The sequence below is a fragment of the Carcharhinus amblyrhynchos genome, chromosome 5, assembly GCF_965287045.1.
Source record: "Carcharhinus amblyrhynchos chromosome 5, sCarAmb.v2.hapA, whole genome shotgun sequence".
In the NCBI taxonomy this organism is placed as follows: domain Eukaryota; kingdom Metazoa; phylum Chordata; class Chondrichthyes; order Carcharhiniformes; family Carcharhinidae; genus Carcharhinus; species Carcharhinus amblyrhynchos.
In genome coordinates this window covers 72,225,429-72,253,418 of record NC_137328.1, presented here as the reverse complement: position 1 = coordinate 72,253,418, position 27,990 = coordinate 72,225,429, and the positions used below count along the sequence as shown (strand labels likewise).

The 27,990-nt window shown below is 42.8% G+C and overlaps 1 protein-coding gene across 1 annotated transcript in view; it reads left to right on the top strand.

Annotated features, from left to right (window-relative positions):
- The window catches only part of LOC145343101 (aminopeptidase Q-like), a 132,602-nt gene that overhangs the window by 34,552 nt on the left and 70,060 nt on the right, over nucleotides 1–27,990 (top strand). Inside the window, exons 2-5 of the mRNA XM_080188983.1 lie at nucleotides 5,173–5,315; nucleotides 10,757–10,893; nucleotides 20,023–20,149; nucleotides 21,874–22,028. Coding sequence (XP_080045109.1) covers nucleotides 5,173–5,315; nucleotides 10,757–10,893; nucleotides 20,023–20,149; nucleotides 21,874–22,028 — 562 coding nt within the window. The remainder of the gene's footprint in view (nucleotides 1–5,172; nucleotides 5,316–10,756; nucleotides 10,894–20,022; nucleotides 20,150–21,873; nucleotides 22,029–27,990) is intronic.

Here is a 27,990-nt window from a genome sequence, read left to right as displayed (position 1 = left end):
AGCTCCATGACTATCACTGTTTGCTGTGCAGATACATGGATTTGGGCCAGTGTCTGCGGGAGTTTGCACATTCTCCCCATGCTTGTGTGGGTTTTCTCCGGGTGCTCCCGTTTCCTCCCACACTCCAAAGATGTGCTGTTAGGCTGATTGGTGTAACAAATTGTCCCTAAATTAGTCTTCCCTCAATGTGGAATGCCATAAGCATAGACAACGGTCATGGGTGGAGAGGGGACTCGTAACGTTAAAATGGCGGCGCGGGCTCATTGGGCCGAAGGACCTGTTTCCCGTGCTGTGTTGTTCTTTGTTCTTTGTAGACCATCCGTTTGTATCCCTCTATTCCCAGTCTGTTCATGTGGCTATCTAGGTAAGTCTTAAATGATTCTAGCATGTCTGCCTCAACCACCTTGCTTGGTAGTGCATTCCAGGCCCCCACCACCCTCTGTGTAAAATAGTCCCCCCTGCATGTCTGTGTTGAACCTTGCCCCCCTTAATTTGAACTTGTGACCCCTTGTGTTTGTCATTTCCAACCTGGGAAAAAGCTTCCAACTGTCCACCCTATCTATGCCCTTCATAATTTTATAAACTTCTAGTAGGTCGCCCCTCAACCTCCATTTTTCCAGGGAGAACAACCCTAGTTTACTTAATCTCACCTCATAGCTAAGACCGCCCATACCAGGCAACATCCTGGTAAACCTTTTCTGCACTCTCTCCACCACCTCCACGTCCTTCTGGTAGTGTGGCGACCAGAACTGGACGCAATATTGCAAATGTGGCTTAACCAATGTTCTATATAACTGCAACATTATATGCTAACTTTTATACTCTATGCCCCTTCCAATAAAGGCAAGCACGCTATATGCCTTCTTCACTATCTTTTCCACCTGTGTTGCCACCTTTAAGGATCTGTGGACCTGCACACCCAGGTCCCTCTGTGTGTCTGTATTCCTGATGGTTCTGCCATTTACTGTACAGCCCCCCTTGCATTAGATCTACCAAAATGCATCACTTCGTATTTATCTGGATTAAACTTCATTTTGCCATTTCTTCACCCAATTTTCCAGCCTATCTATATCCTGCTGTATTCTCTGAAAATGTTCATCACTGTCCGCAACTCAGCAATCTTTGTGTTGTCCACAAACTTATTAATCAGACCAGCTACATCTTCTTCCAAATCACTTATATATATCATAAACAGCAGAGGTCCCAGTACAGAGCCCTGCAGAACACTGCTGGTCACAGACCTTCAATCAGAAAAAGACCCCTCCACTGCTACCCACTGTCTTCAATGGCCAAGCCAGTTCTCAATCCATCTAGCTAGTTCACCCTTGATCCCACCCTTTTGCACCAGCCTGCCATGAGGGACCTTATCAAATGCTTTACTGAAATCCATGTAGATGACATCCACAACCCTTCCCTCATCAATCATTTTTGTCACCTCCTCAAAAAGCTCAACCAAATTTGTGAGGCATGGCCTCCCTCATATAAAACCATGTTGTCTATCACTAATGAGACTATTCTGTTCTAAATGCGTATCGATCCTATCTCTAAGAATCTTCTCCAACAATTTCCCTACCATGGACGTCAAGCTCACTGGCCTATAATTACCCAGGTTATCCTTGCTACCCTTCTTAAATAACGGGACCACATTTGCTATCCTCCAATTTTCTGGGGCCTCACTTGTGTCCAATGAAGAGACAAAAATTTCTGTTAGAGGCCCAGCAATTTCATCTCTTGTCTCCCTCAGTAATCTAGGGCAGATGTATCTGGCCCTGGGTATTTATCTATCTGAACGCTCCCTAAAACACCTGACACTTCCTCTCTTGTAATTGTGATTTGCTCTAACGGGTCTACACATCTCTCTGAGACACTACCAATCAACATGTCCCTCTCTTTTGTGAATACTGATGCAAAGTATTCATTTAGGATCTTACCTACTTCCTTAGGTTCTAAGCATAATTTGTCTCCTTTGTTCTTGAGAGATACGACTCTTTCTCTGATAACCCTCTTGTTCCTAATGTATGTATAAAATGCCTTGGGATTCTCCTTAATCCTGTCTGCCAAGGACATTTCGTAACACCTTTTTGCTCTTCTAACTCCCTGTTTGAGTTCTTTTCTGCTTTCTCTGTATCCCTTCAGTGCTTCCTCTGTTTTTAGCTGCCTAAACCTTATTAATGCCTCTTTTTTCTTTTTGATTAGACCCACAATTTCTCTAGTTATCTATGGCTCTCGAATCCTACCTTTCCTGTCCTTTTTTATAGGCACATGCCTGTCCTGCACTCGTATCAACTGCTCCTTAAAAGACTCCCACGTGCCAGATATGGATTTACCCTCGAACAGCCTCTCCCAATCAACAGCCACCAAATCCTGCCTAATCCAGCTGTAGTTAGCCTTTCCCCAATTCAGCACCTTACCTGTAGGACAACACTCTTCCTTTTCCATGACTATCCAGAAGTTTACAGAATTGTGGTCGCTGTTCGCCACATGTTCCCCCACTGAAACTTTGATGACCTGACTGGGCTCATTCCCCAGTACCAGGTCCAGTATAGCTCCTTCTCTAGTAGGACTATCAATATATTATTCCAAAGAACCTTCCTTGACACATTTTACAAATTCCTCCCTGTTTGGACCCCCAGGCCTAAAGGATTTCCAGTCTTTTTGAGGGAAATTAAAGTCTCTCACTGCAACAACCCTATTTTTTCTACACCTGTCCAGAATCTCCTTACATATCCGTTTTTCAACTTCCCGTGGTCTGTTGGGAGGCCTATAGTAAACATCCAGCAAAGTGACTGCACCCTTCCTGTTTCTGAGCTCTACCCACAGTGTCTCGTTACATGATCCTTCCAAATTGTCCATCCTCTGGACCACTGCAATATGCTCCCTAACCAGTATTGCTACACCCCCACCTCTTATAGCCTCTCTTCTGTCTCGCCTAAAATACTTATACCCTGGAATATTCAGCTGCCAGCCCTGTCCTTGTTTTAACAAGTCTCTGTCACTGCAACCACATCCAAGTTCCGCACATGTATTAAGGCTCTAAGTTCATCTGTCTTGCCTGTTATACTCCTTGCATTTAAGCAGATGCACTCCAGGCCCACTGAGATCATCCTCCCCAAGATTGCTTTTCCTCTTAAGTAGCCTTGTCTTGGCCCCATGCTCATCCCCAGTCTCCATGCTTGCTGACCTGTTCTGAATTCTACCCCTCCCCACCCCCCACGCCGCCCCCCCCCACCCCGCCCCCCCACCCCCCCAACCCTGCCCCCTCAACCCCCCCACCCCCCCGCCCCCCCACTCCCCCCGCCCTCCCCACTCCCCCACCCCCCCATTCCCGCCCCCCCACCCCCCCACCCCGCCGCCCCCCCCACCCCCCATTCCCGCCCCCCCACCCCCCACATTAGTTTAAACCCACCCGGACCATATTAGCAAACCTCCCAGCCAGGACATTGGTACTCCTCCAGTTCAGGTGTAACCCGTCCTTCTTGTACAGGTCCCATCCTCTCTGGAAGACCTTCCAGTTATCCACGAATCTGAAACCCCCCCTCCTGCACCAGTTCTTTAGCCACGTGCTCAACTGCATTATTTCCCTGTTCCTAGCCTCGCGAGCGTATGGCACAGGGAGCAAATCAGAAATTGTTACCCTAGAGGTCCTGTTTTTTAGCCTTCTACCTAACTCCCCAAATTGTTTTTGCGGGACCTCCCTGCTCTTTCTGCCTGTGTCATTTGTACCAATGTGGACAATGACATCTGTCTGATTACCCTCTCCTTTTAGGGTGCTCTCTACCTGCTAGAAAGAAGCATTTTGAAGGTCATTGTACATATCACGGCAGTAACTAACTTCTTGAAAAATAATTAGTATTTGAAAGTTCCCTGGTTGGATGTTAGAAGTCAAGTGGATGTAAAGCAGACATGCCCAGAGAGGTTTGCAGACTGTGCTCAATAGTTAGCTCGAGTCTTATATTGTTCTGCAAATAATTGTGAACTGAGCTTTTCTTTTGGTCTGGAGCTTGTCCCTGCCAAGTTAACTGATTATTTCTCAGGGAAAGACCTTGTTTCAAACTCAAAAAGTTCAGCACAAATAAGGAAAATATTCATCTGATTCAGCAAGCAACTGGAGGTGGGCATGGGGCAGGATATTTGAATGGCAAGATGAAGAAAGACACAAAAACACACTGGTCAAGATACTATGATTAACATGGTATGGGGCAACCTTGATGGTCAGCAGGTCTTTTCCTGCCCATCAATTTGATATGGTGGGTTACAAGGTTGTGGCATCAGAAAGTCAACTGTTGGAATAATTGTAATGGGTTGATGTTGCTGGGAATGTGAAGATAGTGGGACCTCAGTTAATAAATCAATGTAGCAGGTGAGGTCTCCTGCTGGCATCATGGATTTGTAATCTTCACTCTCTATGGAGTGCAAAAGACCAGAATTGAACATAGAACCAGCAGCTCCAACCTCAGTGAAGATTTGTGAAGGGTTGGTCTCATCCCACATATACAGACTTTCTGCAGCTATCTGAGCCAGGGCTCGAGCTGTGGATGGGACTCACTTGTGCTATTCAACAGGTTGCTATTCTTTGTTCATCCTTGTGTTACTGACTGCCTGGTGAAACATAGGCCAAGACTCAGGAAATTCCATTCCTAGTGTACAACCACCCACATAAAAAGCCATGATTCGGACAGGTGGTCATTCCACATTCCACTCCAAACATCCTTCCCAGAAAATTGCTCATGAGACCTGGACTTGACATATTCCCAGATCTTCTGCTGGTTTCCTCGTGGACTTAAATAAGGAGTGCATGGAAAAGAATAGGGGGTTTATGTGATGGAGATATTATATTGAGTTATCTTTGTTTTCTTCTTGGGGTACTTCAAGACCTGGGCAGCCACCATTCAATGGCAGATATCTAAGATGAACCTATTGAGGCAATGGGCACCCACTGGTCTCATGAAGTTGTGTAATTTCAATTATCTGACCAGGTTAATGCTGAGGACATAAGAAGGCTCCATTCTAAGAAAGCTTCCAAGATCCCAGACCACTGATTTTCAGGATTGGCAAATGCTCTGCTGCAGGACTATCTGCTATAGCCTGAATGGTCCTTTAATTCTACCCTTTTGCTCTTTTACTCTTCAATGAAAAGAGCAATAATAAGTTGTATGTTTTTCCTCCAAACAGAATTGTTATTGCATCATTGTTGGAACCAACACATGCCCGATCAGTTTACCCATGTTTTGATGAACCTGCTATGAAGGCAACTTTCGACATCAGGCTTGTGCACCGCCCCCAGTTTGTGGCACTTTCTAACATGCCAGCAATTGGTGAGTAAGAAGACAAAAGTGGTCATTCTAAAAGCAATCTGCTTTCTCTAAATAAATCATGCCATTGGCAACTAGTCAGAGCAACATTGTTCTAATTGTATTAGTCAATTTGTAATGCACTGCAAGATTATTTGGCAATTACCATGTGGAGGGAAATTCATTAATGTCTGATGTTAGTTAAAAAAGGGAAAGTGCTCATGCAATCATGGAAATATGGAATAAATGTTGTGATGGTCGGGAGTGAATGGAAAATTGTGGCTGTCAGACTGATTTATTGATTTGGACGACCGCCTGTGATGATTCATGTGCAAAATCTACCCATATTGTCTTATATTTCAAATGAAGTATTTGTTATTAAGGGCAATGCTCCAATAAGCTACAGCATTGGACAGGTACAGGACGGGCACTGATGAGATTGGGTGGGGAGGCCTTAAGTATCCTCTCCACCTGATTCTTCTGCTTAATCCCTGGTTTTTGCCTCAGGTTTGCACTTTTAATCTTCAGTTTGAACAAATGAACGGAAAGCATCTAATAGAATCATCTAATAGAACCTTTATCCCACTCCCTCTCTCCCTTCCTTAATTCCCCCCGTCATCCCAATCTCACAAACAGCAGCAACTCAAAGTCGGTTCCTAAGTGTAGTGCGTTGACCTATAGTGATATGTATATGCTTTCAAAAAGAAATTGCTGGAATGTACTTTGGTGCTAGGAAATAGATGGGGGCCAAGGATAGATGGCCAATCATTGCCAATGGTTTTGTGTGGGGAGGGGGAGGGATGTTAATGAACATGATCAATAGATGGACAGATCAAATGAAACTGAGTAGACATTCTCACTATATAAGAGTGTTGGCGTTTTCAAAACTGGGATGTGTCCCTAATGCAGCAAGAGCAATGAACAAGTTAATGGAGGTGTACGTGTTGCCAGCAACAGCAGAAACTGGCACTTGTGCTTTATTTTGGAGCATGCAACCTGACTAACATCCCTGAGGAGTGATTGCTGGACCTAGAAGAGAGCTTTTGTATTTTTGGTTTTCAGCAGAGAACTGATCTTGTCTCTGACAGCCTGAGGATCGGTGAAAATGCTACAAGATTTTTTCATTCCTATCAGGTAGATTCAGAGTGTTATGACAAGATGAGAAGGGGTGAACTGGCCCCTCTTTATTCAACTGCCTCAATTGGTCTCGCTGAAGGTTTAAGTTTCTTCTTCACATGGATAAGCGTTTTCCAAATCAAAATGTACATAGCTGTTCAAATTGTGAGAAATAAGACGCCAATCAAACAAGGTTTTCTTGAACAAAACCATTAGAGAAAGATTCAGAATTAAGCCACTTGGCCCACTGAGTCTGCTTCACCATTCAATCATGGCTGATATGATTCTTATTCCCATTCTCCTGCCTTGTCCCTGTAACCTTTGATCCCCTTATTGATCAAAAACATATCTATTTCTGTCTTAAAGTCACTCAATGACTTGGCCTCCATAGCTCTCTGTGGCAATGAGTTCCACAGATTCACTACCATCCGGCTGAAGAAATTCTTCCTCATCTCAGTTTTAAAGGAGCATATACCAAGAAAGAGAATGCTGGAAAATCTCAGCAGGTTGGGCAGCATCTGTAGGAAGAGAAAGCAGAGTTTGCATTTGAGCAGGCCAAGGACAGACATGAGGGTACAAGAGCAAAGTGCTGAGTTAAAATGGTAAGCAACAGGAAGGTTGGGGTGAGCCAATATTTCTGGGCTGAGTTATGGTATTCTATAAAGTGCTTACCCAGTCTCCCCAGTGTAAAGGAACATTGGGAGCAGCAAATACAGTAAACCAGATTTTCTTGAGTCTAAAAGAGCAGCATTAATCATTGAAACGAGAAAAATAATAAAAATGCCATTTCAAGCATTGGGCCCTCATGCAGTCCTTTGGGCAAATTCACGCAGACATCCATGTTCAAGCAGGCACGCAGACACCAGAAATAAGGAGAGTTAGAGTCCAATAAAAATGGGTACGGGAATATATGATTAAGTGTGCTTTGATTGTCCTTGAGGCATAGATGTGAAAATGTGGCTCATTTCTGTTAGCTCGTTTCTTGGATGTGGTCAGATATAAGTTATTGCAATTGTTACAAGATCTTGGTTTGCAAATAGGTTTCTAGTGGAGTTGGCTTCTCGAATCGATGACACTCTTATTCCAAAAGAGAGAGAGAGAGTTTCCTCTGTTGAAGACTTTTTTTGATACCCTCAGCTGTGGTGATAGTGGGAGTGGAGAGAGGGTGTTGGTAAAGGGGGTCCTTTGTGTCCATCGGGGGGTGGCGGGGGGTGTTTACTTTCTGATTAGTGCACTCTTTAAAGATGGCAACCTGATCTCAGGCCTTGCCAGCTCTATCAGGCCTTGCCCTTCCAGAACGATGGCATGAACCCCGACCACTCACTTTTTTTTAAGGAGTGTCAGAAAAATGTGGCCTAAAATCTGAGCTGTGTAGCTACGGGAGGGCTACATGCCAGTCGATGCCTGACACTCTGAAAAATGAGAGGAAAATTCCACACATAATATTTCAGTTAGAGCTAAGCTGGTTAAAGGCGAATTCAGCAAAAATATTCCAATGAAGAATTGAGGGTTGTGAGAATGTACGATGCATCATTCAGGAATACATAAATGTAGCCATTACTCGAGGTTTTAAAAGGAAAATAGATACTTACTTGGGAAATAAGGATGAAAGAAATGTGGAAAAATTGCAGGGAAGTGTAATTGAAATGATGAAGAGCTATCATAGCTAACAAAATGGCTATGTTGAATGACTAAATTTTTTCTTCAGGCACACTCTGAATGAACACAAGTCCATTGATCACATTGAGGCTTTGGGGGCCCATAAATCCAAGATACAATAAAGACCAGTCATGGTGCAAGGGATTCTGAAATCTTAACAGACACCAGTGCTTTCCATCAAGACTCAGATTCCCACAATGCATGTCTCAGATGAAGCATTATCAATCTAAACGTTGGGTGCAATCTCTCCAAAATTTGGCTAAGTATCATTTTTGGTCTGAAAGCTGGAGCAAATCTCATCAGCCCCATTGGTGAAAATTAGACCAGAATTCTTAGACACTTCTGGGAAAAAAAAAATCATGGATAAATGCCATCCCTTTGATGCAATGCATCTGAGTCGCCTACATCGGCTGGTCCAACCTTCCAGCCGCCGGTCAGGCCCCAAGATCCTCAGGATGGTACTCCAGCAACTGTATGTTGATGCTGGAGTCTTTCCTCCACCATTGCAGTTATAAGAATCACAGGTTCCTTTGAAATATATGAAATAAAACTGTGAGGGAATAGCCAGGGAGAGATTAACTTAATCACTAACAACTCATGACCATGTCCATTGGCCATCATTACCCAGGAGCTGCCAGTTGAGGGATATTGCTTGCAGCACTTGCACATTCACTGACATCAATTCCTGCCCCATCCACAACACTGGGTGGTTCTTGGAATGAGCTCTCACCCACTCAGCCTTGCAGATGGACATATACCTTGGGGATGCCTTCCCCTGTGCATGGGGCCATTGAAAGCTCTTTCAGGAGGGACTTTAATTTTCTAGTCATACCTGGACATTGATATTTGGATGCTGAGGTGGGTGTTGGGAAGATGGTGTGGGGCGGGAGGGGTAATCCAAAGGACCAGTAATGCAGGAACTGTGGGTCATGAGGAGAGGTGAACCCCTTGGTCCTTGCTTCCAAGGCATTAGATCTATAGGCCCCCGCACCGAAAGCTGAGGCTCAGCCTCGGATCTATTGCTATGGAGAGCTGATGGTGCAGCAGGTTAAGTCATATCGCAAGCCTGAATCTCAGCTGACTAAACGGGCATTATTGGTTCCTCCTTCAGTGCTGAGCTGTGCTGATAGCCAACTGGTAACTGAAAACAGCAGCCCATCAGGGAGCTCATTACTATCATCCCTGCATAACAAAACTCACAGGATAGTAAATACTCAGCTGCAGCCAGATCTCTTCCTCCACACCACCCAGGGGTTCAACAAGAATTGTATTGTGGGCATTAATCCATTCCCCCACCCACCCAGCTCAGCTGGCCAGGCTGTATAGCACAGAGGCAGAGGCTCCCCGCTCCCCCCTCCCGCCCCCACACCCCCCCTCCCCCCTGCCCGCCACCCAACCCCCACGCAGCATCTCCCCTCACCACCCTCACAGGCCCCAATGAACTTAGTGACCCTCATGAGGGCAGTCACAAACCACCGACAGTTACCCTCTCTGTGGTCATTCCCTCCTCCGCTTGGTCTTCAGGCTACATGAGCTTGGGGACAGTGAGTTACGATTAGATATACAATGATGTTCCTGCAGGCCAATTATGTCAGTCAGTAGGCAACTGTACCTTCTGCTCCTGCTATCGGCCAAATATGGCCTCATACTCCACTACAGGGGGCTGGTGAATTCCCCATGAAACTGCATAAACTTTAGGAATCCATTTAATTATAACTCAATAAAACACATATGTTCCTCATTAATGTTGAAACCCACAAAGTGTTTGAAAAATGCACTCCACTATTCCAGGCGATTGTGTAAGAGTAGCGTGTTGCTGTCTGCACATGAGAATTTTTTTACCATCCCATATTTAGCGTTGCAATGGCCTGACTCCCACAAATAAAAGAACCACCATTCCAAAACACAGAAGATAACAGTGTGCCCAGAACATAAAATTAACATGCCTGCTAATATGAAAAAATCTTGTATTATGCACTTAAATAGTAACAAAGACAGTTGGTGGTTTGGATTATATTAATATTACTTCAGTATCGGAAAGTAATTTACAAGCAGAGTATTAATAGCAGACAGAACATGTAGACATGTATTGTGCTCGTTGTGTGAATGAAAAGAAGAAACTGCCTCTTCTTATATACTTGTTTTCCTCCTCGATTGGTTTTCTTACTGCACATTGCCTGATCTGATGTCTAGACTAATTCCCAGTACCTTATTATTGAAGTATATATAGTGCACATCAGCAATTTTACTGCAACAGTTGGATTGTTCTTGTTAAAAAAGTCACACTATGCAAGTTTCTATTGGCAAGAGTTTGAGCTTCAGCACTTAGGGTTTGGGTCAGTCTCGAACACACTAACTATTGCTAGGATAATCTTTAACTCTTCATCCCCCTCCCACCCCCAACTCTCATTTCAACATCTGGTGTGCCAGTTCACATGCAATCATGGTAATAAAAGTTCATTTATTACCGGTGGACTTCTGCTTTGGGTTAGGCAATCATGAATTCTTTCAGAACATAAGAAAACCCCAGGTTTCCATCACACCTGCTGCAAAGTCAGGCATTTCCTTGAAAAAGTAACTGTCAGAGACCAAAACCATGAGTATTAACAGATGAGTTTGTTTGATGCCAGCTTTTTCACCATTGTAGAAACAACAGGAAACAACTCAACTTGAATGTTTTGAATTTTTAGATGTTTCTGAAAGACTGGCCGAGGATGGTAAATGGAACGTTACAACATTTAACACCAGTGTGAAGATGTCTACCTATTTAACTGCTTTCTCTATTTGCGATTTTGATTACGTTAAGACAACTTACAATGATATAGAGGTAACTTCAAAGACCTTGATATTTATTATTTCTAAAAATGTTATTTGTATTTTCTTTTGCGTTAGAAATTTTACCTCTGTTGGATTAACTATATCATATTTAAATCAATTAGATTGACGGAGCTATATGTTCCTGAACTAGTTTAGCAGCATTTTGATGGAAGTCATTTTGGGCAAAACTTAAAATATAATAAAAAGGCTGGATTTATGGAGATGAGCTAATGTGGAGCCAGGGAATAAATAGCTGAATGGATAACAAATTGGGGCTAAAATATAAAAAGCAGAGAGTATCGGTAAAGGATAGTTATCCAGATTGGAAGAAACTAGAAAATACTCTTCCTCAAGGATCAGTACTGGGCCACAAATAATTCATAATGTTCAATAATGACCGAAACTTAGAAACAAATAATTCAATATCAATTTTTGGCAATGTAATAAATTGAGGGCAACTTGATGAGGCTTCAGAACAAAATGTTTTATTGCCAACACAACAATAAACAAATAGGGTCCAACTGAAAAACTATGTGACAGTATCCCTGGCTCCAACAGCTGATCCTCCCTGACCCGGCATACGCACCTTACACTCAGTTAGCTGTTTCCCGCCGTGACCACATGGCCCTCAGGGAACACCCCTTAAGGGGTCCACACTACCACATTCCTTCCCTTCCCACCCCAACTGCTGAAGTCACCAAAAGAGAAAACAAAAAGGAAATCTTTAAAATAAGCAACAGTAAAACATCTGGGGAACGTCCATGACAATTTGTTATAAGTTTAGTTGGTCTGCCAACTTCTGAGTTCTTGTAGAATGTCTCAACTCTGGTTCATCTGGAATTGAAAAATCAGGTCAGGCTGAGGTGAATGGCAAACTTATCAACCCATGGTCTAGGCCGTCCTCGGTAGCTGCTGTATTCTCTGTTACTGAAACAACTGGCTGCTTGGATCAACATTTATGACGAGGATTCCTGTAACCAATCCAGGTGGATCCAAATTTAATGCTGGGGTCACCTGCTGTTTCCTTGTGTCAGGCACTAATCTCCCCCTCAGGTGGTCTACATGTTTCTTGATGCGACATCCTTGTATCTCTACCATATAGATTAATTGTGACCTTTCCACAATCTTACCAGCCAACCATGCCAGTCCTGCTGCAAGATTTCTGATGTGGAGATGCAAGCGTTGGACTGGGGTAAACACAGTAAGAAGTCTCGCAACACCAGGTTAAAGTCCTGGTGTTGTGAAAGAACTCTCCACTCACCGACAAAGAAACAGCGTTCCGAAAGCTTGTGGTGTTTACTATCAAATAAAGCTTTGGGCTTTAACCTGGTGTTGTGAGACTTCTTACTGCAAGATTTCTGACCATAGCTAAATACTCAACTTGGAAAACTTTGTCATTCTTTCTTGAGTTGTGATTTACTTTCTGAAATGCTTGTCAAGCCTCCACCCTTCCCAACAAATCTGGGAATACCAAATAAAACGTGTCCTTAAATGGCATACCATTAGTACCTCCGTGATCACATTTGGTGTAAGGCAACAAAAAACTGGCTATACTTAGGGATAGTGGCCTATTGACTTGCTTCATCAATGAAGCCTTGAAAGTTTGCACAACACATTCTGCTGACCCATCTGAAGCTCTGTGGTAAGATGCTGACCTAACATAGAACCACACAGTGCAAAAAAGGCCCTTTGGCCCAGTGAATCTGCACCAACACATTAGAAACACTTGAACTCCCACCTGATCCTATCTGCCAGTACTTGGCCCATAGCCTTAAATGTTATGAAGCCAAATGCTCATCTAGATACCTTTTAAAGAATATGAGGCAACCCCCTCTACCACCCTCCTAGACAACACATTCCAGAACATCAATATCCTCTGGGTAAAATAGTTTTTTCTTCACATCGCCCTAAACCTCCTGCCTCTGACCTTTCAAGTAAGGGGAATAGCTGCTTCATATCCATTCTGTCCATGTCCCTCATAATCTTGTACACCTCATCTTTTTAATTCATGGAATAGGCTCATAAAATCCCTATGAGTGCAAAAAGAGGCCATTCGGCCCATCAAGTCTGCACTGACCACAATTCCACCCAGACCCTATCCCCATAACCACATGCATTTACCATTGCTAGTCCCCCTGACACTAAGGGACAATTTATCATGGCCAATCCACCTAACCTGCACATTTTTAGACTGTGGGAGGAAACTAGAGCACCCGGAGGAAATCCACACAGACACAGGGAGAACGTGCAAACTCTACACAGACAGTGACCGAAGCCAAGAATCAAACTCGGGTTCCTTGCGCTGTGAGACAGCAGTGCTAACCACTGTGTCACCGTGCTGTCCTTCAATAATACTGGGTCTCTTCAATAATACTAATTCTCTTTCTGTCCATATCCTTATGTATTTTGCCAAGACTGACAAGGGCCCTATCATGCGCAGCGCCAGCACAATCTCTTGCAGATAGTACAGTGATGCCACTGTTTGTGCCAGAGATAACTGCTGAGTATATCCGCATTAGATATGTATGTCCCTAGGTGATGCTGAAAAGTATAATTGTATGCAGTCAATAAGAGAGCCCACCTCTACATTCTTGCCAAAGCTATTGGCCACTGGCTTATCTTCTCTGAATAAGCCCAGCAATTGCTTGTGGTCCGAAACTATTGTAAAATACCGACCATAAATATACTGATGATACTTTTTGACTGCATGTGTGAAGCCAAACATTCCTTATCGATTTGGGAATATTTTATTTCTGCATCTGACAAAGTCTTTGTGGCAAGGGCAACTGGCTTCTCTACTCCATCAGGCATTATGTGGAACAAAACTGTTCCCACTCCATACGATGATGCATCGCAAGTCACGACCTAGGGCTTGGTTGGATCACACTGCACCAGTAATGCTGACGATTGCAGGGTCTGTTTGATTTTTGTGAAATTCTCTTTCTGGTTTTCTCCCCACCTCCATCATTCTTGGGCTCCTCAGCCAGTTCCTTCAAAAGGGTTAAACTAACCATTGTGGGGTTTTTTTTGCACATTCTGTTCTGATAGCTTTACTCTGCACCGTGCTTTTAAGTGACCCCGTTTGTTGCATCTGAAACACTAGCAGACTTCTTAGGAGTGTTCTCCCCAACACCAAAAACAAGCTCCTGCCCTGGATGCTGTATCCTTTTTATTATATTCTTCAGTACCCCTACTCGGGTTGGCCTTCACAACAACCATTTCCTACTACAAGTATTCTACTTTGTTTGGCACGCCTTGCAATTTGCTCACATGCTGTTCTGCACATTGAATTGCCTCAGCCAGCTCCACAGCTTTGAGAAATTTTTGTCTCAGCAATAACTTATTTTATATAATCAGACTGCTATCCCTCAGACCAATCAATCCCTCAATATTTCTCCTAAAACTAGACCAAATTCACAATGCTCTGCTAATTCTTTCAATCTGACTGTGAAGCCTGAGACTATTTCCCTGGCTCTCCTAGTGAAATTTGTACCTCAACATAATGATTGAGGATTGGGGTATGAAATGATTCTTAAACACCTCAACTATCTGATCAAAAGATTGGGTGTCTGGAGCATCAGGTGATGTTAAACTTATGATTAAACTGTAAGTCTGTGGGCCACAAGCTGAGTGGAATACATCCCATAGGGTCTGACCCAGCCACGTGACTCTCAGGGAAAGACCCCTTAAAGGGGCCACACTACCACAGCTAATGGTATTAAACTGTAATGTATAGCTAAATGAAGGAAAAATGGAATCTAATATCAGGAATCATGCATACTGGGCAGTCAAGTGCAAGTCAACTTTCACATAGATAAATCAAAGATCATGCACTTTGGTAGAAAAAATAGAAATATTGTCCATACCTTAGAAAGTAAACAACTATATGAGTTAGAGGGGTAACTGTACCAACTTATATACAGGTAAGCAAGTTAAAGGCAGCATCAGAGGTCAGAAAAGCCAATAAAAGGGATAGCAGTACTGGTATTTTTTCTAGAGACGTAGACTTCAAAATTAATGAAGCTACATTGCATAGGAATATGGTCAAGCCACACTGAGAATTGTGCACAGTTTGCTGTCCGTAATAAAGATGATACTCCACGGACTTAAGCACAAGAATCTAAAAGGAAACTGCAGTGCAGTATTAAGGGAATGTTACGTTTCTGGAGGTAACTGTCTTTCTGATGCAAAATTAAACCAAGCCTTCTCAGGTGGACATAAAAGATCCCATTACACTATTTTGAAGAAGAGAGCCTGGGCTTCCCTCAGTCCCTCAATCAACAGTAAAAATACAGATCATTTCTTTCTCATCATACTGTTTGCGGGACCTTGCTGTGCACAAATTATCTGCCATGTTCCCTACATTGCAACAGTGGCTACACTTCAGAAATATTTCTTTGGCTGGTAAGCAATTTGAGGCATCCTGAGGTCATAAAAGGTGCACTGCAAATGCAAGTCTTCCGTTCATTAAAAAGGAATAGGAAAAGTGCAAAAAGGATTCATGAGGATGGGACCAGAGCTGAGAGATTACAGCTTTTTGGGAAAGAGGATGATTTCTTTAGAAAAGAGAAGCCTTACAGATGACTTGATAGAGGTCTTTAAAGTTAAGGCCTGAATTTTCTTAAAGATAGAGAGACTCTCCATTGTTATGAAGGTGATAGCGGAGACCCAAATCTGGAAATCCAGTCCCCGAACATAGCTCCCACCATATTCACAGGGGAATGGGGGAGTCTTCTTGGGAGTGTTCTCTCCACACCAAAAATAAACTCCTGCCCTGGATGCTGTATCCTTTTCATTGTATTCTTCAGTACCCATACTTGGGTTGGCCTTCACAACAGCCATTTCCTACTACAAGTATTCTACTTTGTTTGGCACGCCTTGCAATTCACTGACACGCTGTTCTGCACATTTGAGTTGCTTGAGTCAGCTCCACAGCTTTAAGAAATTTTTGTCTCAGCTAGTAACTTATTTTATATAATCAGACTGGTATCCCACAGACCAATCTATCCTTTAATATTTCTCCTAAAACTGGACCGAACTCATAATGCTCTGCTAATCCTCTCAGTCTGACCATGGAGCCTGAGACTATTTCCCTGGCTCTTGGATTACTTAGTGAAATTTGTGTGGAATTGGGCAGGCTGTAATGAATGCGGTTTGTGGAGGGAACCATGCATATTAAAGGAGAGCTCCCTCAGGCTGATCTGATTTTTGCCGATGGTGTGGGCACTTTTGACTAGCTAGGGGAAAATTTAAAGCTGTTAGAACTCATTAGAGAAGCAGGGTACTCTTTTGGATATAGTCCTGGGAAACCTTTGGGGGAAGTCAGGTGATCTTTGGGAGAGGTAAGGTAGTCTTTTGGATATTGTCCTTGGACACCTTTGGGGGATGTTAAGTGCCCTTTGGGATTGTTAATAGTAGACATGAATGTGTATAAAAAATCTTAAACCTATTGGAACTGTCCAGCTCACTGGAATTGTACAAATAAGCTGCCAAAAGGAGTTTTATGGTTCAAGGCATTTAAAACTCCTCTCCTTTAAAGACTTAGGAACATAGGACCATGGAGTAGGAATGGGTCATTCAGTCTTTTGATCCTGCTCTGTCATTGAATAAGATCATGGCTGCTCTGACTGTGGTCTCAGCTTCAATTTCACATCTCCCTCCAGAACCCTTGACTCCCTTAGAGATCAAAAATCTGTCTAACTCAGTCTTGAATAAAATTAATGACCCAGCCTCTACCATTCACTGGTGAAGAGAATTCCACTTAGTAATGACCTCTTGGGAGAAATACATTTTCCTAATCTCAGTTTTAAAGGGAGGTCTCATATTCTTAAACTGTGAACTCAGTTCTGGGGCTGGATCTTATGGCTCCGTCACGGAGAGGATGGGACTGGAAAACACAGTGAGCCATTCAGAAGTCCAGTGAGAGTGGAAAATCCTGCCAGTGAAAAATTCCACATCACAAGTGGAAGCATCCTCCAGGTATCCATCCTAACAAGTCCTTGCAGAATCTTAGATGCTTCAATAAGATCACCTCACATTCTTCTAAACTTCAATGGATATTGACCTAACCTGTTCAACCTTTGTTCATAGGATAAGCCCTTAATCCCAGGAAAGAATCAATTGAATTTTCTCGGAACTACGTCCTACACAATTATTTCCCTTTTCAGAAAAGCAAACTGACCATAGCAAACCAGATGTGGTCTTACCAATGCCCAGCACAGTGTTATAATTCAGGTCAGAAACTCCGAAGTGTTTCGTGAAGCCTGCCTGGATCATAAGTTTTGCATTTGAACTTGGCTAGGATAACATAGAAACATAGAAACTAAGAGCAGGAGTAGGCCTTTCAGCCCATGGAGCCTGCTCCGCCATTCATTTTGATTATAGCTGATCATCAAATTCAATATCCAGATCCCTCCTTTCCTCTTCTCTTAATGCCTTTAACCCCAAGAGCTGTATCTAATTTCTTCTTGAAATCAGACATTTTGGCCTCAACTACATTCTGTGATAGTGAATTCCACACATTCACCACCCTTTGGGTGAAGAAAATTCTCCTTACCTCAGTTCTAAAAGACTTACCCCTTATCCTTAAACTATGACCTCTAGTTCTGGACTCCTGGGAATGTTCTTTCTGAATCTACCCTGTCTGACCCTATTAGAATTTTACAAGTTTCTATGAGATCCCTTCTCATTCTTCTAAATTCCAATGAATATAATCCTAACTGACTTAGTCTCTCCTCATATGACAGACCTACCATCCCAGGAATCAGCCTGCTAAACCTTCGCTGTACTCCCTCTATAGCAAGAACATCCCTCCTCAGATAAGGACACCAAAACAGCACACAATACCTCAGGTGTGGCCTCACCAATACCCTACACAATTGCAGCAAAACATCCCTATCTCAATGCACAAATCCTTGCTGTGAAGGCTATATTGCTATGAAGGCCAACATACCATTTGCCTTCTTTACTCTTGTTGCAGCTGCACACTTACTTTCAGCGACTAGTGCACAAGGACCCCAAGGTCTCATCGAATATCCAGTAATAATCCGTCTTCCTATTATTGCTATCAAAGTGGACAACCTCACATTTATCCACATTATACTGCATCTGCCATGCAGATGCCCACATACTTAGTCTGTCCAAATCACACTGAAGCATCTCTGCATCTACAGCTCACCCTTCCACCCAACTTTGTGTCATCTGCAAATTTGGAGATAATACATTCAGTTCCCTCTTCCAAATCATTAATATATAAATGTAAACAGTTGGGGTCCCAGCACAGATCCCTGCAGAACCCTACTAGTCAATGACTGCCAATCAGAAAAAGACCCATTTATAAAAACATAGAAGATACAAGCAGAAGGAGGCCATTTGGCCCTTTGAGCCTGCTCTACCATTCATTACGATCATGGCTGATCATCCAACTCAGTAGCCTAATCCTAATCCTGTTTTTTCCCCATCCCATTTGCCCCAAGTGCTATATCCAGCTGCCTCTTGAATGCATTCAATGTTTGCCATCAACTACTTCCTGTGGTAATGAATTTCACAGGCTCACCACTCTTTGGGTGAAGAAATGTCTCCTCATCTCCGTCCTAAATGGTCTACTTTGAAACCTCAGACTGTGACCCCAGTTCTGAAAACCCCCATCATTACGAATGTCCTCCTTGTCTAGTCCTGTTAGAATTTTATACATCTCCATGAGATACCCCTCATTCCTCTGAACTCCAGTGAAAACAATCCTAACCTAGTCAGTCTCTCCTCATACATCAGTCCTGTCATCCCCAGAATCAGCCTGGTAAACTTTAGCTGTGCTCCCTTGAGAGCAAGAGCTCCTTCTTCAGAAAAAGAGACCAAAACTGCACACAATACTCTAGGTGTGACCTCACTAAGGCCCTGTAAATTGCAACAACACATCCCTGCTCCTATACACAAAATCTCTTGCAATGAAGGCCAACATGCCTTCTTTATCGCCTGTTGCGCCTGCATGCTTACCTTTAGTGACTGGTGCACAAGGACTCCCCTCTCCCAATTCACAGCCATTCAGGTAGTAATTTGCCATCATGTTTTTGCTTCCAAAGTTAATAACCTTTGTGTTTCTTTATGACAACTCTTTGCTTCCTATCTGCTAACCAGCTTTCTATCCATCTCAAGACAATGCCTGCAATCCCATGTGCTTTAAGTTTAAGCATGATATGTTTTATCTCATGTATGATTCAACTGACCTACTAGGAAGCTTTTATCAAACTTTATTTAATAATATGGTTAACATGTAGGGAAAGAAAATTAGTAATAAGTGTTACCAATTACAAACAAAAACAAAACAACCATGATAATATATAACCCTTAACAAATATATCTAAAATGTTCCAACCAAACAAAACTTCCCACAGACACAAAAAACCTTTCCCACTGGTTTAACACAGCAAGCGCTAATGCTCACGTGATATTGGAACTGACTCCTTTGGATGAATGCTGCAGTTCTCTTGAGGCGCATACAGACAAGCTTGAAATCAGAAGAGCTTCCCAGAATACCAGGGAGAGATTCAGCTTGAGTCACCAACAGCAGATTCTCTACTCCAGGAAGGCAAGAAGCCTTGCCTTCAGCTAACCAGCAGAACTTCCAAAACCAGGGACAGAGAGCTCGATGTTCCTTTTATACTAACACTGCTTACAGCTGCATAGAACATTACTTTTTAAAAAATTCCTAAAAAAGTCAATGGAAGGTTATCATTTATTGCAAGGGGAATGGAATATAAAATTATGGATATTTTATGCAGTTGTTGTGATACTAGTGTACAACAGCTGCAGTAAAACATTTGTAATTTTATATTCCATTCCCCTTGCAATAAATGCCAACCTTCCATTGACTTGTTTCTGTGCTATATATACTGGGCAATTCTGTGCAATATTGTGCCTGTCACAACTTCAGTTCATCCAAACAATTTCCAACCAATGAAATAATTTTGAAGTGTACTCCCTTCACATGTTGAAGGAAATGTGAAAATTAACAGAGATAAATCAACCAGCAAGGACAAAGAATTACATAAATTGCAGAAAGGAGATGGTCCTAAGTTTTATTATGAAACCAACATTTTAATTATTTATAAATGCTTTACTTCAAATGTAATGGCTTTTTCAGATTCGTATTTGGGCAGATAAAGCAAGCATATCAAAAGGTGAAGCTGACTATGCATTAAGTATAACAGGTCCAATACTCGCATACTTTGAAGAGTATTTTAATCTGAGTTATCCCATCCCCAAATTAGGTAAGTCACTTGTAATATTTTTTACGTTACTCAAACTCTTCTTCAATGATTATGACTAAGGCCAAGTGCAGCATAAAGTAAAGTGCCTTGATTAATTCTGTTTATATTTGTCTGTCTGTTTCCATTATTGGGAATGCTTCCATCGCTTCTTCACTATTCCCAAAAGGGAAAAATACTGTGTGCAAAAATATGCTAAATAAAAGAAAGTGCATTTTGCAATCACAATTATTTCAGTATTCCAGGATCTTGTGTAAAGAGTAATGTCTGAACCATTTTATCACTGCATCTTATCCAAATTAGTCAAACCTGACTCCTACTCGAAGCTGTAGCCTTTAGTCTGAAGGTTATGAGTGAGAGCAGAATTTCTGGAGGCACTTTTATAAGATGGCTATGGGATGTGCACGATTTGCTGTGAAATCCGAAGTCCCAGGTTATTTCAGCAGGCCTCATTTTTCAGCAATGAAGTTAAAGTTTATTTATTAGTCACAAGTAAGGCTTACATCAACACTGCAATGAAGTTCCCCTGTGAAATTCCCCTAGTCACTACAGTCTGGCACCTATTCAGGTCAATGTACCTAACCAGAATGTGGGAGGAAACTGGAGCACCTGCGGGAAACCCATGCAGACATGGGGAGAATATGCAAACTCCACAAAGACAGTGACCCAAGTTGGAAATCAAACCTGGGTTCCTGGCACTGTGAGGCAGCAGTGCTAACCACTGCTACCATGCCGGCCATACCGCTAACCATTATTGATGAGGTCAAAATGGCTGCAGGTAGAGCCTGACCATCGTTTTCATCTATTCACTTCAGTGGTTTAAATTTGTGCCCTTGAATTCAAATCATATGGCAATAAATTGGGAAACTGAATTCAATAAATCTAGCCATTTGTGGGCTAATACTGGAGAATGACAATGAAAACTACCAGATAGTCCTAAAAGCCTAACTGGGTCACTAATGTCCTTCAGGGAAGACGCCTGGGCAATCTGCAAAATGGTTGTTAGCTACCTATTTTACATGTCTCCCAATTTTTATTGCCAATTGAGGGAAATAGTTCTCTCTGCTCTAATTTTAACCATCTCAATTAGAACATCCCTTAACCTTCAATACTCATTGATTCTGCTACTACTTTGAAGGGATTGACCTAGGAATTAGTTTTCTGTTGTGAAGTAGGCACAGGAAATGGTCCACATACTGGATTGGTTAGACCTGAGGCACACCCAAAATTGGAGATGAGTGATTAAGAGCGGGGCCAAGTGGGAGCTAGAATGTCTTCAGCATTATAGTTGGGTTGAGAAGAGCACTCTTGCTCCTTCTGGTTCTACTTTAAATCAGTTTTTTGTTAGAAAATTCACTTCCTCGTAATGGCCTGCACTAGATCGGCTGGATATAGACCAGGCTTCCCTGAATGCAGTGCATTTGCACTTGCCATGTTCACGATAGACCAAGCTTGCAAAATGGACCCCGAACATATTTTTGGCTCCTTATTTGCATTTGCAAAGGGCCTAATATCTGTTTCTTTCAGACCGGGGCGCTGAAATTTACTTTATGCGCCTTTACCAAATCGGAGAAATTTGGACTACATGCTTCCTGTTACAATAGATCCTTTGATATCAATTTTCTACCTGTAACATGGACATGACATCAACCATGCTGGGTTATTATACAATAACTTATTACATGACTTTGCAATACCACTGACTCATTGTGTTCTTATCCTTTTAGATATAATAGCATTGCCTTACTATGAAGCAGAGGCAATGGAAAACTGGGGTCTGCTGATGTTCAAAAAGGATGCACTGTTAATTCATCCGAAGATGAAATTCAATTATGATAGATTAAGCATTTCTACAATAATTGCACATGAGCTGGCACATCAGGCATGTTTGCACAATGTTTTTACAAATTAGTATTAATTTCTGTCGGGAATTAGGAATAGTGCAGTGAAATGTGCGGGGCACACAGTTACATTCTAAATTTTGTGATGGTGACCGTTTTAAAATTGTTGTTTGAGTTATGTGATTACATTGACTGAATATGGGATTGAACATACTGTCTCACAGGTAGAAGTTGGCATGACATTCTTCTACAGAGCCCTGGAATAATGAAGTAACTGTGATGCTAAAAGCTTGTGTTGAGGAATGTTATTATTTGCGTGTGCTGCATCGCGTTGACACTAAACTGGTTTCTGACTTTTCTAGTGTTCCTGTGGGACATTCACCAGTCTCTAATAATGGGTTGCCATGAAGCTTTATTTGGTTGGTAGAGGTGAAGTGGGAGGAAAGTAGTGGCCTGTTGATTGACACCAGGTATCCATAATAAATGGACAATGTTCATTTGGCAACTGCTGAGGTTATAGGCATCAAGATGGGTTTCTTGACCATGATTGCATGTTTTGGTAAGGAACCATATTGAGTGTCCCACATATGAAGAGTGCTGAGTTCAAATACTTGAGTAAATAACTTATTTTATGAATGGTTTGGATTTAAGAGCAAGTAGAAAATAATAGCTTAGCCTTAGGTAGCAACAATTACATAATGATGAGGAGATGCTGGTGTTGGAATGTGGTGGGCACAGCAAGTAGTCTCACAACACTAGGTTAAAGTCCAACAGGTTTATTTGATAGCACAGCGAGTCAAACAGGAGTCAGCCTCCTTGACTCGCCATGCTACCAAATACACATGTTGAACTTTAACCTGGTGTTGTGAGACCACTTACTGTCCAATTATATAATTAATCACACTACTACTTAAAAAGTTGGGGGGAAACAAGACAATAGCCTGGAATTCCTGTGTCACACAGGACTGTAAGAAGTCTCACAATACTTGGTTAAAGTCCGACAGGTTTATTTGGTAGCACAAGCCACTAGCTTTCGGAGTGTTGCTCCTACATCAGGTGAGTGGGAGTTCTGTTCACAAACAGGGCATATAAAGACACAAACTCAATTTACAAAATAATGGTTGGAATACGAGTCTTTACAGGTAATCTTGCTTAAAGGTACAGACAATGTGGGTGGAGAGAAGATTAAGCACAAGTTAAAGAGATGTGTATTGTCTCCAGCCAGGACAGGTAGTGAGATTTTGCAAGCCCCAGGCAAGTCGTGGGGGTTACAGATAGTGTGACATGAACCCAAGATCCCGGTTGAGGCCGTCCTCATGTGTGCAGAACTTGGCTATCAGTTTCTGCTCAGCATTTCTGGGTTGTCGAATGTTGTGAAGGCCACCTTGGAGAACACTTACCTGAAGATCAGAGGCTGAATGCCCGTGACTGCTGAAGTGTTCCCCAACAGGGAGAGAACAGTCCTGCCCGGTGATTGTCGAGTGGAGTGTCAGGCAAAAGTGTTCTCTTCCTGTTGGGGAACACTTCAGCAGTCACGGGCATTCAGCCTCTGATCTTCGGGTAAGCGTTCTCCAAGACGGCCTTCATGACACACGACAACCCAGAATGGCTAAGCAGAAACTGATAGCCAAGCTCCACATGCATGAGGACGGCCTCAACCAGGATCTTGGGTTCATGTCACACTGTCCATAACCCCCACGACTTGCCTGGGCTTGCAAAATCTCACTAACTGTCCTGACTGGAGACAATACACATCTCTTTAACCTGTGCTAAACGCTCCACTCACATTGTCTGTACCTTTAAGACTTGATTACCTATAAAGACTCACATTCCAACCATTAGTTTGTAAATTGAGTTTGTGTCTTTATATGCCCTGTTTGTGAACAGAACTCCCACTCAGCTGATGAAAGAGCAGCACTCCGAAAGCTTGTGGCTTGTGCAACCAAATAAACCTGTTGGACTTTAATCTGGTGTTATGAGACTTCTTATTGTGCTTACCCCAGTCCAACGCCAGCATCTCCACACCACACAGGACTATCAGGACACTTCATATGCCCAGGTTCACAGGATGTGCAGTCAAGGCAAATTCACACTGAGGATTTCAGAGCCTGAAGGATGGCTTGATTCAATGCAGAGTGTATGGGTGGCTAAATATTTCTTTTGTCATAGATTTCAGGAATTGATAACTCAACAGCCCAGTAAAATAGCAAATGAGTGGTCACTAGGAATGGTAGGTTATGTTAGAATCATCCAGGAATGTGGGATTCTCAAACCATTGATCAACACTGAATACCGGTGACAGCACTGAGGAGTGCAATGCTATGAATGACACAGTGAGGCAAAGGACTGTACAGGGTGGTAAACAGAATTAGGAATTCAGTGGTAATTGTGGATTCTGTAATCAGGGGAGTCCAGTGGGTATGTTGTCACCCAAGTAAGGGAGAGGGAACAGAACATTCTGTGGAGGAAATGGGAAGAGAATGCATGGATCGATGATTGGCTAGCTAACAGGAAGCAGAGAGAAGGCATAAAAGGCCCTCTTTCCGGTTGGCATAATATAATGAATGATGTGCCACAGGGATCAATGCTGGAATCTCAACTATTTACAATTTATATAAATTATTAATTGAGTAGATGTGGAGTTGTTGTCATATTTGCTAATGACACAAAGATAGGTAAGAAAGTAAATTGTGAAGAGAATATAAGGAGGCTACAAAATGATATAAGTAAGTTAAGAGAGTGGGCAAAGATCATGTAAATGGAGTATAATGTGATATTTTTTATTCATTTACAGGATATGGGTGTCTCTGGCTAGGCCAGCATTTATTCCATATCTTTAGTTTCCCTTGAGAAGGTCATGGTGAACTGCCTTCTTCAATGGCTGAAGTGTAGGTATACCCACAGTGCTGTTAGGGAGGAAATTCCAGGATTTTGACCAGTAACAGTGAAGGAAAGGTGATATATTTCCAAGTAGGATAGTAAGTATCTTGAAGGAGATTCTCAGATGATGGCATTCCCAAGAATCTGCTTTGGATCCAAGATATCATTGCAGGAGTTCCTTAGGGTGGTATCCTAGGTCCAACTATCTTCAGGTGCTTTATCAATGATCTTTCTTCCATCATAAGGTCAGAAGTGGGAATGGTTGCTGATGACTGTACAATGTTAGCACTATTCATGATCAGAGATACTGAAGCAGTCCATATCCAAATGCAGCCTGGACAATATTCAAGCTTGGACTGACAAGTCACAAGTGGCAAGTAACATTCAAGTGCCAGGCAATGACCATTTACAACAAGAGAGGATCTAACTATTACCCTTTTGCATTCAATGGCATTACCATCACTGGATCCCCAATCAACATCCTGGGGGTTACCATTGACCAGAAACTGCTTTGGCCTCAACTGCTTTCTGCGGTAGCAAATTCCACAGGCATATTACGCTTCATGAAGAAATTTCTCCTCATTTCAGTCCTAAAAGGTTTACCCCAAATCCTTAGACTATGACCCCTGGTTCTGGATACTTCATTCTTCTAAACTCCATGAATATAGTCCTTACAGACTCAATCACTTTTCGTATTTCAGTCCCGTCATCCAAGGAATCAGTCTGGTACACCTTCTCTGTACTCCCTCAAATAAGGAGACTAAAACTGCGCACTATATTCCAGGGCCTTGCTAAGGCCCTGCATAAATGCAGCCAGAAATCTTTGCTCCTGTACTCAAATCCTCCTGTTATGAAGACCAATATACCATTTGTTTTCTTTACCACTTGCTGCATCTGCATGTTACCTTCAGCATCTGGTGTACCAGATCTTGATGCACATTTCATCTCTCTTAGTTTATAGTCATTTGGATAGTAATTCTATCTCCTTGTTTTTTGTACTTAAGTGGATAACTTCACATTTATCTGCATTGTACCGCATCTGTCATTCATTTGCCCACTCACTCAACTTGTCTAAATCAAACTGAAGCATCTCTGTATGTTCCTCACAACTCATCCTCTCACCCAACTTTGGACCATCTGTAAAAATGGAGATATTACACTTAGTTTCCTCATCTAAATCATAATTACATATAGTGAATATCTGGGGTCCCGGCACTGATCCCTGCAGTACCCCACTAGAAACTGTATGTCATTTGGGAAAAGACCAATTTATTCCTACTCTTTCTTTGCTGTCTGCTAACCAGTTTTCTATCCATCTCATCTCAATACACTCCCCTCAGTCCCAAGCACTCTACTTTTACATGCTAATCCCTTTTGTGAGACTTTGTCGAAAGCCTTCTGAAAGGCCAATAAAACCCCATTCTCTGGCTCCCCCTCATCATGCCTACTAGTTACAACCTTGAAGAATTCCAGTAAATTTGTCAAGCATGATTTCCCTTTCATAAATCCATGCTGACTATCTGATTCTACCACTTTTTACCAAGTGCACTGCTATAAAATCTCTAATAATGGATTCATGAAAAGCCCATACTTTTCACTGGCATTGGGTCTTCAGGGTATCACTGCCCTGCCATATCCCTGAGCACTGAAGGGCTACACTGTCTTCTGAGGCCCTGGCATGGTCATCATGATTGGTTACTGTTTTCCAAATCAGCATTAACTACCCCTATATTGAAAGGGTAGAAAAGGGAGGACATTTATAAGAATCCTTTTGATCAATATGTTTCCTGTTCAACAAGGAAAAAGGCATTGCTAGCTTTAGCCCTGGGGAATGAGGTGGTCTAGCAGACAATGCTTGACCACTATGTTGGGGACATCTCAGGAATTGTGGTCATAATTCTGTAAAGGTCTAGATTAGTTATGGAGAAGGACAAAGAGCAATCTAGAATAAAAAAAATACTAAGCTGGATAATTAGTGAATTATAGGAGGGTCTGTCCTGGTAAATTAGAATCATAGCCTGTCAGGCAGAAGTGTATTGGCGCAGTGAGTGGTTTTTAATGAGGAGATGGTTCGGGACCATCAGAAGAGTGATAGAGCATTTCAAATGAAATGACTCAGACAACTCTTACTTGTTTCATGGACAGCTGAGTGGATAAGAAAGTGGGTGCTGGAGAAAGCTGGTGTTAAGAGGAACTTGTTTGAGGCAGTGGCATTAAGGAAGCTCACATGCTTTGGATATATTTGAAGCGGGGAGGGGTATGATCTTACCAAAGGAATTCTAAGTCCAGAATGGGTATGAAAACGGGGGAGTTTCAGATCTGTTTTTAGGTGATTTCGTATCTGTTATGCACTCACTGCATGAAAAAGACACCAGAAATAGTTTCTCGCCTGTAGGGGGAGGGACCAAGGTTTCCAAACGCTGGCTGAGTAGCAGAGGGTGTCATTGCACATGTGCACGGCTCTAGCAACAGAGACCTGTCACTCAGCCTCTGCTGCTGTCAGCCATTCTCCACAGCTTAAACATTGCTACCGTGCAGGCCACCCACCCGGACGGATGGTCCCCTTCCGTGATCGGCCTCCCGGCCGGTCTCAATTGGCCTTCCAATCACCCCCCTCATCATCAGCCATCTGCACCCTTCCCAACCCCTCCCCCTCCACTCCAGCCACCATGGCCAGCCCTGATTGTCACTCTTCCTCCCCCACAATCCCATGTGCAGAGTAGCAGTGGGTCTCCCCCACCAACGATCAGCCCGACCCCCAGGGATGCCCTTGCCAGGGTGTCAGGTTGGCAATGCCAGGAGCACCTCTCCCTTGCCCCAACATCCCGGGGGAGGCCTCAATGGTCTCTGGTCCATGTTGCTGGTGGCTAGCTGGGATTCTCGCTACAGAGAACCTCCCTCAGTGAGGCCATAGAGACAAGTGAGCCAGATTTGGGTAGCAAGGTGGCACAGTGGTTAGCACTGCTGCCTCACAGCTCCAGCAGCCCGGGTTCAATTCCCAGCTTGGGTTATTGTCTTTGTGGAGTTTGCATGTTCTCCTCGTGTCTGCATGGGTTTCCTCCGGAGGCTCCAGATTCCACCCACAGTCCAAAGATGTGCGGGGTAAGGTGGATTGGCCAGGCT